The following is a 14163-nucleotide window of genomic DNA, read 5'->3' on the forward strand; positions in this document are numbered from 1 at the left end:
AAATAATACCACACATCTACAGCCATCTGATCTTTGACAAACCTGAGAGAAACAAGAAATGGGGAAAGGATTCCCTATTTAATAAATGGTGCTGGGAAAATTGGCTAGCCATAAGTAGAAAGCTGAAACTGGATCCTTTCCTTACTCCTTATACGAAAATTAATTCAAGATGGATTAGAGACTTAAATGTTAGACCTAATACCATAAAAACCCTAGAAGAAAACCTAGGTAATACCATTCAGGACATAGGCATGGGAAAGGACTTCATGTCCACTTTCTTAGCATAGTAAATCTTCTTTAAAAAAACTTTCAGTGGTTGCCCCTAGAGTTTGCAATTTACATTTACAGCTAATCTAAGTCCATTTTCAAATAATACTAAATAATTTCAAGTGTAGTGCAAGTACCTTTTAATAATAAAACACTCCCAGTTCCACCTTCCAGTCTCTTGTATTGTAGCTATTATTTAGTTCACTTACATATATGTATATACCTAGGTATACACATTATCATATTTACGATTGAATATATTGATGAAATTTTTTTGAAAAAAACTGTTATCTGTTAAATCAATTAAGAGTAAGAAAAATAGAAGTTCTAATTTTATAAAATGAAATACCTTCATTTATTCATTCTCTAATACACTTTCTTTCTTTATGTAGATCCAAGTTTCTGACCTGTATAATTTTCCTTTTCTCTCTTCAACTTCTTTTAACATTTCTTACCAGCCAGACCTACTGACAACAATTTTCCACAATTTTTGTTTGTCGGATAGAGACTTTATTTCTTCTTGACTTTTGAAGAATAATTCCACAGGGCACAGAACTCTAGATTGGTGATTTTCTTCCTCTCAAACTCTTAAACAGTTCATTCCACTGTCTTCTTGATTGCATTGTTTCTGAGAAGTTAGGTATAATTCTTATCTTTGCTTTTCTATAGGCAAGATGTTTTTTCCTGTGGCATCTATCAAGATTTTTTTTTTTAGGAACGTGATATGCCTTTCTTTTGAACATGATATGCCTATGTGTCGGATTTTTTTTTTTTTTTTTTTTTTTGGGCATTATTCTGCTTGGTTTTTCTCTGAGTTTCTTGGATATGTGGTATGGTATCTGATACTAACTTGGAAAAATTCTCAGTTGTTATTGCTTCAAATATTTCTTCTATCCTTTTTTTCCCTTTATTCTCCTTCTGGTATTCCCGGTACATGTATGTTACACTTTTTGTAGTCATCCCGCTGTTTTGGATATTGTTTTTTCAGTTTCTTTTTTTTTTTCTTTTGCATTTCAGTGTTGGAAGTTTCTATTGACATATTCTCAAGCTCAGAGATTCTTTCCTCAGCTGTGTTCAGTCTACCAATGAGTCCATCAAGGGCATTTTACATTTTTATTACAGAACTTTTGACCTATAGAATTTCTTTTGATTCTGTCTTTGAATCTCCATTTCTCTTCTGCTTTTCATCTGTTCTTGCATATTGCCTATATTTTCCATGAAAACCTTTAGCTTGTTTTTTTGTTGTTGTTTTTTTTTTGAGATGGAGTCTCACTGTTGCCCAGGCTGGAGTGCAGTGGTGTGATCTTGGCTCACTGCAACCTCTGCCTCCTGGGTTCAAGTGATTCCCCTGCCTCAGCCTCCCAAGTAGCTGGGATTACAGGTGCCTGCCACCATGCCTGGGTAATTTGTGTATTTTTAGTAGAGATGGGGTTTCATCATGTTGGCCAGGCTGGTCTCAAACTCCTAACCTCAAGTGGTCTGCGCACTTCAGCCTTCCAAATTGCTGGGATTATAGGTGCGAGCCACCATGCCCAGCCTTTAGCATGTTAATCATAGTTGTTTTAATTTCCTGATCTGTTAATTCCAACATCCCTGTCATATCTGACTGTGGTTCTGATGCTTGCTCTGTGTTTTCAAACTGTGGCTTTAGTAATGCAGTGGTATGTGTAGCAGAGGGTGAGGGAAGTATTCTGTAGTCCTATGATTAGGTTTTAGTCTTTTAGTGAGCCTGTGCCCCTGCAGCTTAGAAGCACTTGTAAAGTGTTTTTTTCACCCCTTTTGGTGGGACATAGTGACTATTGTGAGAGGGAGTTGGAGTTAAGTATTTTCCTTCCCCCAGGTCAGTTAGGCTCTGAAAAAAAACCCTGAGAGTTTACGCATGGTAAAATAGTCTCTTTTGAGGACAGGTCTTGTTGTAAGAATAGAATGCTCTGGGGCAAGGCGCAGTGGCTCACGCCTGTAATCCCAGCACTTTGGGAGGCTGAGGCAGGTGGATCACCTGAGGTCGGGAGTTTGAGACCAGCCTGGCCAACATGGCAAAACCCCGTCTCTACTAAAAATATAAAACTCAGCCAGGTGGGGTGGCATACACCTGTAATCCCAGCTACTCAGGAGGCCGAGGCAGGAGAACTGCTTGAACCCAGTAAGTGGAGGTTGCAGTGACCCAAGATTGTGCCACTGCAGTCCACACTGGGTGGCAGAGCAAGACTCCATCTAAAAAAAAAAAAAAAAAGAACAATGCTCTGGCGTATTTCAAAATGGTTACTTTTCTCTTTTTTCCTCTGATCTTCACTATAAGAACCTGGTAAGCATCCTACAGGCAAAATTCATAAAACTATAGAAGTCCCCCAGTGACTTGGGCCCACTTGGAATTTTCTTGCTGTCACACTTGTTCACACTGAATCTCCAGCAATTTTTCACTTACAGTTTCGATTTTCCTACCCTAGTACTGGTTCTCTCAGAGGTTTCTGCATATTGTTTTCTGTTCTGTAAGTTGTGATTCTCTGTACCTAGTTGCCTGTCTCCCATTTTGGGGGGCAGTGGTTTGCCCTGTGACCTCACTTCTCTGACAGATCTAAGAAAAGTTGTTGATTTTTCAGTATGCTCTGCTTTTTACTTGTTTTAGGATGAAGCCAACCACTTACAGAATTGCTGTAAACCAGATCAGAATCTGGAAGTCCTGTTTTTTTTTTTTTTATTATTTGTTAAATTATTTATGCCTTTGTTTAGCATGTTACCTATCTTAATACATTTTAAATAAGTGAATGCATAGCTTATATCTATTTCTAGGTTATATGCTTCCTTAGAATAGGAATTGATTCTTAAAATGTTATTCTGCTCACACCTGTAATTCCAGCACTTTGGGACGCCAAGGCAGGCAGATCACTTGAGGTCAGGAGTTCAAGACCAGACTGGTCAACATGGTGAAACCCTGTCTCTGCTAAAAGTACAAAAATTAGCTGGGCATGGTGGTGGCCATCTGTATTCCCAGCTACTAGGGAAGCTAAGGCATGAGAATCACTTCAACCTGGGAGGTGGAGGTTGCAGTGAGCTGAGATTGTGCCACTGTACTCCAGCCTGGGTGACAAGAGCAAAACTCCATCTCAAAAATAAATTAAAAAATAAATAAATAAATAAAATAAAATTGTTATTCTGAGCAGTCTCTGAAGAATATAAATTCTACTGCCTTGCCTTTAGAACTTATAGCAGCATCTTGCAAACTATCACAAGATGCTCCACATGTATTTCTTATGTGCTAAATTATGAAGTCGACTCAAATTTAGTATACTAGTAATATTTTTGGATATCCCAAAACACTGCCAGCTCAGTTTTGGGCTGCCCTTCTTGGGGGGGGAGAAAAAGCAGTGGAAATTTAGAACTTAAGTGAGCATCTCGTTTAATTTTAATGGATTTCTGTGTTGTTGGTAATGGTGAAGAGATGAAAAGAATAAATATTCTGTGCAGAAAAATTATTCAGTCTTCATGTGAAAGCACTTTGTCCATAGCAATTACTTTATGGAAAAGATATCGTATTACTTTCTTTGCTCTTAACTGAGACCTTTAATTTAAAGAACCTATACTTTACAAGTTTTATGATCAATGCGTGAAAATGTAGCAACTATTTCACAACATTTACCTTTAAAATCTATTTTCTTTTAATCTCCAATAGTTTTTTCTTAAAAGCTTTTGACTTTTATCTAAATTGTAATAGCTAGAGCACCTTCCCCAACTAGAATATCCCATTCTTTTGTCTTTTCTTTTCCTCTCAAAATGCCTACTGGGAACTTAATTTGGAGTCAGATCCTTCATGATAAATCTAGACTTAACGAAATTCCTCAGATGGTATATTGTGTATATCACAGTACTGGACAGTCCTCTGATTAAATAGATATTTGATAGTACTTCAAGATCTATACTTTTGGATGCACTTAGTTGCTTTCTCCTTTTGTAGTCTCTTCAAAATACAGAAATGCCAGAAATAATTTGTAAGAATATTAAGGATTAAAATTATATCAGCACAAACACCTAAATACTTGTTTGCTTTGTTAAACATATATCCCATTTTCTATCTTGATAAAAATTGGTGTAAAGTTGTTCAATCATTCAGTGGGTATAAGCAGCATATTCTCAATACTATGTTTCCTTAATAATAAATAGAGATATATGAACACATAAAAGATTCAATTATAATCACCTTGTGGATCTAAATTTCAGTTGACTTGTCATCTTGATTTCTGGAGACCACGAGGTAATGAAAAATAATTACAAGAGTCTTCATCTGTTGCAGTATTTAAATGGCGAGTAAGACACCCTGAAAGGAATGTTCTATTCATGGTACAATGCAATTACAGCTAGCACCAAATTCAACACTGTTTAACTTTCCACATATTATTTTGATTTATCTTAATCCAACATTCTCAGGGAGGAGGTACATTGAAGTTACTAGAAAACACTGACTTTGATTTAGGGTATGTCTTAAAAGCTTATTTGCAGGAAGTACTCCAGCCTTATTCAACAGATCACTGAGAAGCCTGAAAAAACAAATCCCGGAAACTAATTATTATGTGCCAATTATATAAACAAGAAGACTTTGTTGGGTATGAACCAATGATTCCTTGCTTTTGAAAAATGTGTCAGATATCATGCATTACCAGCAGTTCAATGATATAAGGAACCAGAGTAATAGCTAAAACCTTTAAAGCTAAACCAAAGATTTACAGATGCCTCTTCATCTAGTCTTTCCCAACCTAAAATTGAGTTCTGTAAAATTTCAGTATTTGCTTCTGAAGAAAAGGGAACATGGACATTTATCTAATCCTCATTAGAAACATAACTAATGATAACAAGGATTTAGACCTCAAGTACTTCTTACCAAAATTCTTGATATGACCTTATAGCAAATTACTTTCACCTATTGAACTTTCCTTTCTTTTATTCCCCTGGACCTCACCTGCACTGGGCATATTCAGGTTGCTTATGCAACATTTTACTATTGTGTTAGAAAAATCATGACACATGATGAATGTGTTTGTGCAACATGGGCTGATTCATAAATGAAAATGTGCATTGAAATTCCACAATATTTTAAAATTAGGAGTTTATCTAGCAATTGAACAAAATTGATTAAATCCATTATTTGTTAGATCAGCTAAATTACATGAGTTCATTCATCTACTCATAAATCCATCCATTCTTCCATCTGGCTGTCCGTTAATCAATTCACATAAATATTTATGGGGTACTTTGGGTAAGCCAGGTGCTAAGAATTCAATGCAAAACTAGATAGACTCCCCTGTGTTTGTTGAACTTATATTTTTGGTACAAACACAAGCAATAATCAAGAAAAAATATAAAAAGTACTAATTTTGATTAATACTATGAAGAAATTCAACAGGGTGTTGTACATGACATTTGATTGATCTGGTTTTCTCAGTTGTCTGAACACAAACATTTGTGAAAATCTTATTGTAGAGTTCTTATTATGGATAGGGGGTCAACTGTGTCATTATTGCTTTCCAGCTTATCCCAAAGACCTAGTTTATTACCAGGTTGCAAATAGTGTTCAGTTATTCTTATTAAGCATTGTTATATACTCTAAATCATTTATTGTGGTCCATTCACTGGTTCTGGTTTACAAACTTACTTGTCTATGATATAGTATAAAAATTGAGGGTGAATATTTAGAATTTCATTTTATTATATATTTTAAAGTATTGATATGTAGTCCATTAGAAATTTAAAAAGAAAACAAACTGTCCTTTACTACAGATTGAAAAGCATTATACTAAAAGACCATTTGCTCAGTTATAGTATATAAAGGTCAAATGATTTTTTAAAAAATGATGAAACAAACGTTTATTCAGTGCCACTAACTGTCAGTCAGATTTTTCAGTGGTCAGTTAATGACTGCAGTAGTGTTCTACCTTGCTCAAAGCACCCTCTTCAAGTTCTGGCATCTAAGCTGACATCAGAACACAGAGTTGGAGCTCTCTGTGGGTCACCTCTAGCACTTGATCTCCTCATGCAGTGCATGGTGCTCTCACGTCCATGCTATGTTCTTATGGTCTTTAGGTAACAAGAATAATTTTCTTTCTTTTCCTTAATATACATTTTGCTTCCTGAAATTCCCTTCTCTCCAGTGCGGGTGAATGTCAGAATGTGATTTGACCACTGTCCAAAGTACTCATTCACTGAGGAGTGGTAAGGTCTTCGCCCAACCTGTCTTCTCTGGGAATATACTGCTGCCTGAACATATCAGTATTTATTGCCAGGCTTGAACTTTATCTAATTAATTTATTAGGGTCAACATCTAAATATTAGAACTATTTCAGATTAAGTAATTTTTAAGTTGTATCCACTTTGGGTACTAGATCAAATTGCAGGTCTCTGCCTCTGGCGTGAGCCTATGTTGAGAGATGATGAAGACACTCTTTGCTTTTCCTTTATGCAAAAGGGGCATTTTCAATCTTTTTTTCATTAGTAAAAGTCGGTGATAAAGGAAGTCTGCATCAGGGGTCCAATTCCGTATAGCCAGTTTCTCTATTCTATTCCAAGGTTGTTTGTCTCCCTATATCAACATTGGTCAGGATTGAAAGTGTGCAAAAAGGTTTGAATGAATAAGTGAAAATCTTCCACTGGTGACAGGATAAAATATTCCAGTGGTTTTTATTGAAGTATAATACTGAATTACGTTTATGGCATGGTATCTATATGTCACAAGAGTAATCCCATCACTTTTACCTTATAGGTGGGCCTCTTGGGAAGAACTGGATCAGGGAAGAGTACTTTGTTATCAGCTTTTTTGAGACTACTGAACACTAAAGGAGAAATCCAGATCGATGGTGTGTCTTGGGATTCAGTAACTTTGCAACAGTGGAGGAAAGCCTTTGGAGTGATACCACAGGTGAGCAAAAGGACTTAGCCAGAAAAAAAGGCAATTAAATTATATTTTTTACTGCTGTTTGATACTTGTACTCAAGAAATTCACATTACTCTGCAAAATATATTTATTATGCATTGCTGTCTTTTTTTCTCCAGTGCAGTTTTCTCATAGGCAGAAAATATGTCACTAAAAGTTTGAAATTCTCCAGTTCTGGTTATTGAAATGTTCATAGCTTTGATAGTGTTTTTCAGAAGACCAAATTTATAGTGGGAACCTCAGGCTTTTGTTTTTAACAGCTCTTTTTTGTTCCTGCTTCAGTGGCCTGACCTCCAAGTTAGCAATCACCAGGTTGAGAAATGCTTTGCAAGACAAAAGATGCTCCTGAAATAACAAATACTTGGAATCATGAGGTAGTGGAATTGAAAATAGAAAGTGTAATGATTGTTTTTTGTTCTTTGGATGGTATGAACCACATCAGATTAGTCTGTAGCTATTTTTTTTTTAATGTCACTCTGATTTGGGTCACAAAGGATCTCTAGCCTCACTGCCTTAGTATCATTCTACTAATTGGAATGTTACTGTGTAAGAGCACTTCTTGTATATGAGAGAAATAGCAACCGTTTCAGTTTAAAATGATCTAAATGGAAACCAAGAAATGTCTTTACTGGGACCAAATCTGGACAACATTTACTGTATTTTTCCTGGTATTTTCTCTAGTCTCTCTGGGTATATTCACACTTAATGATCATTTTTCTCCCTTTGTACTAATGGGCACTGAATCCATTCCACTACCATAGTTCTTTCTAATACTACTCTGCTTTTTACACAAAATTAAAATGCCAGGAGCATCTCCAGGTAGACTGACTATAAATCTAGACTGAAAAAAAAGCTTGTATTTCTTAATAGATTACGTTTGTGGAACATTTGCTCCTTTCAACTAATGAGGCACTAAATATTGTAACTGCTCAAATGGTGCTTTTAATTTATTTGTCTAGACTTTGTCATGTTGCCAGAAGCTTTATCCTGGTTGGAGTTTTGAAAACAGTATTGTTTCCTCAGAAAGAAAAAACGGATTGTCAGATGATCTATAGATAAAGAAACGCTGGAAATACAAGTATCCCAAGGTGATAGCATTAGGCAAAATAAAAATGTTGAAAAGCGAAAAAGAACTGGTTGATAGAGAAGTGTTGTTATTCGGTATAACCTAAGTCTTCTGGTCCCATTTTAAATGAAAATAGTGAATTTTTTAGTTTTGTTGTTCTTGTTCACACAAATCTGCCCATTAGAATAATTCAAGCTCTAAAAATTAATTTCAATTTCACTGGGAATCCTTTAGTTTATTTACTGTGTAGTAGAGAGGCTTCGTGTTATTGCATGTTCAACTTAGGAACGTACATATGCAAGACGTGGAGGAAAACCGAGTGGGCCAGAGTTTTGAAAATTCTTTATCTTGCCTTTCTGCCAAAGTGAGTCTCCCAAGCTTGTCTCTTTTTTGCCCCCCTCCATTTCCACTCTTCTATGGTTTCTAGCATTATATAAACCAAACAAAAAAAATAGGTTCAGAGATGTCTTCAGAAATGCTGGATGATCTTGATATAGATGCTTCTCATATACGTGTTTATGATGCTGGTTTCTGGGGCTGTCTCTCAGTATCACAAAGATGTCTGTAAACAGAATAGGCTATTTCTTCTTTGTGACAAATTTTGAACATTATGTGAATGCCCAAGAAAGAGCAAGAGGGCAAACTCCTCATATATTTTTGATGTCTAAACCAAGAGATGCTTTTCCTAACTTTTCTTTGAAAGTTCAAATTAAGTAATTTTATCTTGTCCTAAAGTTTCAACTTTAAAAGAAAAAAAAAAAGGAAGAAGGAATTAAAATCCAAAGAGAATTATGTTTGTTTGCTTTTCCAGTTTTTTCTTTCTTCCAACTCCCAGACTATGCAAGGGCATAGTTCTGAAGATCTCTGACACTGAGACATTAGAGATCTCTGTATCAATGGGTCATTTGTTTCCAGACACACGAAACAGGAACTTTGAACAAGAAATTTTCCCTCTTTTTCTCAGGGTGATCCTGAGACATCAGCTGTGGAATCATAACATGTCATTAGTTTTGGCAGGTCCTTGCAGGTGTTTTGTTTTGTTTTGTTTTGTTTTGTTTTATTAATGTTCTTCCCTCCTGTAGCTAGACAGCAATCTTAGAGAATGCGCCAGCCTGGAAGACTATTGTGTAAATTTCAAGGTGGAGCCTCCTTTAATTCGTTCTGTGTTACCTGTGAGCTGTGAGGTCACCAAGAGGAGACAATGAGGCTTATCATCAGAGCCCCATTGCTTTAGGCAATTAGAACAACAAGATCTGAAATGGTTTATTAGCCTTGAATTTGTGTTAAGCACTTAATTCATAAAAACCAGAAAACATATTTTTAAATGTATTTCTAAATCTTCAGTTACAAGTTTCAAAGGTGACAAACTATTCTGAGGAAACGACTAGGCCTGTTCTTGCAATGAGTCTTTATGATCTGAAAAGAATCTATGTCCACACATAACTCCCACCACAAAGTTCGGGCATTTTTTGCTCTGGGACATATCAAATGGGACCAAAACATGTGTTTGTAGATGTGAATGATGATGCAGCAGTGTAGCGGTTCTCACTCATTTTATAATAATTAACAACTTAATAATTAATTATTAAACTCCTACATGCTTCACATTATAAGTCTGATAGCTTCTATGGTTACATAAAAGGTATAGATAGCACTTGTCCTTGATCTGTCACAGTGAGGTCCCAATCCAACCTATGAGCTTCAAATGAAAAGTTCAAAATTACACTCATTGTCATAAGTCAGAGATCAAAGGAAGAAAGGGTTTAACCAAAACGATGAATTAAATATAGGTGATTAAATAGAGTCATGGGTCAAGGCATGGGCTAGTTAGTGAGTGTGATGTGGGTAATTAGGAAAGGCCAGCTCCCAAGCCCTGTTGTTGCTACTCCCCCACATCAGTGATCCTTTCTTTTTTTCTCCTGCCACTGCAATGCCTTCCTCATCTTTTCCCTTACATCCCTCCATTATATGAGTCACACAAATTAGACTCTTAAAAGCAACATTCATGTTGTGTGAATTTGGTGTTTTTGACTAATCCCAACATTCCACCCCCACATTCCAGTCCAACATGGGATTTAGAGCGTTGTTTATAAACCTGGCACTTCTAATGTATCTTATATTAGAGTAATCCTTGTATTTGTTTAATTTCCACTTAGCAATGTAAATACTTGCAGGTATCCTAGTTAAGAAAGCAAGGTTTAAACACAAAATCATCAATGATTAAAGCAGAGTCGATGAAAGAATGTAATAGAAATGCTAGATAAAACAGATTTTTTTCTTACTAATTTTTCTGTCCCTTATAGAGTGCATAACACAATAGCTTGCTTGATAAGAATTCAATATGCGTTGTTTTGTGCTGAATCACTAAATGCTTGATTTCTTTAACGAGAGATTGTGGTTCCATCAGTATCTGAATTTTAGTCTGTGTAATCTTGATTTATCTGTGCCTCTGTTTTATTTTCTGTAAAATGAGTATAATGGAAGTAACTAATTCATTGTGTTTTTGTGAGGATTAAATGAGTTAGTAAATAATACTCCTCCCTGGCACATAGTAAGTACAATATGCTGTGTTGTGGTTGTTATTATTATTTACAGTTCCTTGAGCACAAGAAATAATGTCCCCATCTTAGTATTATGTTGGAGGTATATACCATAGAAGTGAACAAAACAATATAGTTTCCCAAAGAAAGTGATAATTAAAGTGGCTCATAAAGGGTCATAAAGCTTGTAGATTTTAGAATGGTTGGGGGCATGAGGATGTTGAGAGGGTATTCCAGGATGCCAGGCAGAGAGATTATGGACAAGTACTAAGATGGGAACTAGAAAAAGTTGAGGGGCAAAAGGTCAGAGGAGGTCACAAGTTAGGGAGTATTAGGAAAAAGAAGTTAATACTTGACAAGTGCCAACATGGCTTCACGAGGAATGGGTTGGGCCTTTTTGAGTGAGGAAGAGGCTGGTGAAAGGGTGGTGGAGGACCCTGCTGCTGCTCACGGCATGGGGTGTAGGTGACAGGAGAAGCAGGGACATGAGCTAGGAAACTCTCCAGCTATGAAGTGATGAGTCTAGAGTAAAATAAGGACAGTAGGGGTGGAGTACTGAATTCAAGGGAGGAGGGAAAAATAATTTGTATGGAAGTAGGTACAATGAAATTTTATTATTTCTGAGCCTAAAATGTGAAATTTTGATTATTTGTTCAGACCAGGAAAGTATTTTCTCTTATGCTATCTCTGAAAAGCATATACTAAAAGATGTAGTATAAAAAGGTTGTAAGGCATTAAGTAATTTTAGAGGAAACAATAATTTGGATATCTTACGTGCAATCATTTATATGCAAAGATATGTAAATATTACAAAATTATTCTGTATTTGTTTTAAACCTTAAATATTTTTGACTGAGGAATATTTTATTCATCTATTTATAGCTACTTTGTTCTAACTAATAGATATTCTTGAAAACAAAGCAACACTTTTTCGGAGACAGAGTCTTGCACTGTCACCTAGGCTTGAGTGTGTTACCTTGAACTCCTGGGCTCCAGTGATCCTCCCACCTCAGTCTCTTGGGTAGGTAGATTATAGGCCCGCACTACCATGCCCAACTGCATTAGTCCGTCCTTTCGTTGCTATAAAGAAATACTGGAAACTGGGTAATTTATGAAGAAAATAAATGTAATTGGCTCACAGTTCTTCAGGCTGTGCAGGAAGCATAGCAGCATCTGCTTCTGAGGAGACCTCAGGAAGTTTTCAATCAATTATGCACTTAATTCATAAAAAACAGAAAAGTATTTTAAATGTATTTCTAAATCTTCAGTTACAAGTTTGAAAGGTGACAAACTTTCAGCAATCAAAGCAATTCACTACAACAGAAATTAGAACATTTCATTGACCTTTTAATGAAAGGCAAGTAGGGAGCAGGCATGTTACATGACGAATCAGGAGCAAGACAGAGTGAGGGAGGAGGTGCCACACACTTTGAAATGAGCGGATCTCATGAGAACTCAATCACTATCATGAGAACAGCACCAAGAGGATGGTGCTATACCATTCATGAGAAATCCACCCCCATGGTCCAGTCACCTCCCACCAGGCCCGCCTCTAATATTGGGAATTACAGTTCAACATGAGATTTGAGTGGAAACACAGATCCAAACCATACCACCAGCTAATTCAGACCGGGTCTTACTATGTTCTACAGGCTGGTCTTATACTTCTGGCCTCAAGTGATCCTCCTGCCTTGGCCTCCCAAAGTACTGAGAATTCAGACATGAGTAACAGTGCCTGGCCAATACTTATTTTTAAACATTCTGTAACATAAACTTAGGATCTTGATTTGTTCACACTGAACAGATTTTTAGTATACAGATTCAATTTATAAGAAAATGTTGCAGACATTGTCAAAAAGGGAGATCCAAACCACTGTGATAATTATAAGCATTTGGGCCACATTTTGATAGAACTATACATAGTGTGTGTGTGTGTGTGTGTGTGTGTGTGTGTGTGTGTGTGGCATTAAATAAATATATACACACACACACACACACACACATATATATACACACACATTATTTACCTACCTACCTACTATAGATAGATAGATAGATAGATAGATAGATAGATAGATAGATAGATAGATAGATTTCCGTTCTGAGCCAAAGTCAAACAGCACTGTACGCTTAAAGAGAAACAGTCACACTTCCCACTTATGTAATTTATATTACATCCAGTCACCACACTAGCCAAACTGCTTTATTGTTTTTTGTTTGACATCCAATGCTAAAACATAATGCCTGTTGCAGTGAAATATACATGAGCAACCCTGAGAACTCCATATAGGCTCATCTGTTACCACTGAGTTGAGTTGAGTTGAGGAGTCAAGCTGTAGTAAAAAGGTTTGTCACAGGGTGAGTAATGGTGCTCTTATTTTTCTCTGGGTCTCAAGTGCTCTTTATGACATATATGGCGTTAAATAAATATCAGATATTTGCACATCCTAACTTTCCTATTGGTGAAATTTCTTAAAAGAGAGATAAAGGGCCATTGTGTGATTGATAGTTTCAGGTATATTTTTTGCTGCAAAATCAGTCCAAGTGTACCACGTTGGGCAAACCACTTAACTTCTCAGGGCCTTGACTGTTTCATTTGTAAACCAGAGAAAAGGACTTGGGTGACCTCCAAAGACCTTTCAAATTTAGAGATGAGTTTGTGGAAAGTTCAAACAGTTTAGAAAACAGAACTAAGACACCCACCGGCACCCCTGGAAACAAGAGAGTGCCAGGTACTATTTGTAATACAGGAATGAAATGCCTAATTGTATGAAATTGAATTCTAACTGAACCAGTTCGTTCAGTTAATTTTTTTTTTTCAATTAGAGTACTTACTTCAGTACCTAACACTAGACAGTAAACTGTAGACAAAAGACCTACAGAATTTCTGAATGGTATCAAATTCACCACACTTAAAACTTTGGGATGTCTAATTTCAACCAACAGCTTTCTTTCTTCATAATGTTGAATATATAACTATTTTAGCTAAAATTAATATATATCAATATATTTTGATAGATATTTTATATAAACTTTTAGACTATAGTATTATAAACTTTTAGACTATAGTATTATGAATAAAAGTTAGACCTACCATTTCCCAAGCAATTATAGAGAACGACAAAAATTTTAATGGGTTGTTAGTATTATTTATTTAAAGACTGTGATACTAATAAATATTTGGCCACATTTTAATAGAATTATACATGGTGTGTGTGTGTATATATGTGTGTGTGTGTATATATATATGGCAGTAGAGATATATATAGCTCTACACAATCTAGATAGATATATACATGTATATCTATATATACACACATATATCTGTGTGTATATATACATGTGTGTATATATACATACATACATATATC

The 14163-nt window shown here is 35.9% G+C and overlaps 1 protein-coding gene across 4 annotated transcripts in view; it reads left to right on the top strand.

Annotated features, from left to right (window-relative positions):
- CFTR (CF transmembrane conductance regulator) overlaps positions 1-14163 on the top strand; it is a 184557-nt gene that overhangs the window by 151154 nt on the left and 19240 nt on the right. For all 4 annotated transcript variants that reach the window (XM_017867350.1, XM_017867353.1, XM_017867352.1 and 1 more), the window contains one exon: positions 7016-7171. In XM_017867350.1, coding sequence (XP_017722839.1) covers positions 7016-7171 — 156 coding nt within the window. The remainder of the gene's footprint in view (positions 1-7015; positions 7172-14163) is intronic.

Source organism: Rhinopithecus bieti, unplaced genomic scaffold (assembly GCF_001698545.2).
Source record: "Rhinopithecus bieti isolate Rb0 unplaced genomic scaffold, ASM169854v2 scaffold_3858, whole genome shotgun sequence".
Classification (NCBI taxonomy): domain Eukaryota; kingdom Metazoa; phylum Chordata; class Mammalia; order Primates; family Cercopithecidae; genus Rhinopithecus; species Rhinopithecus bieti.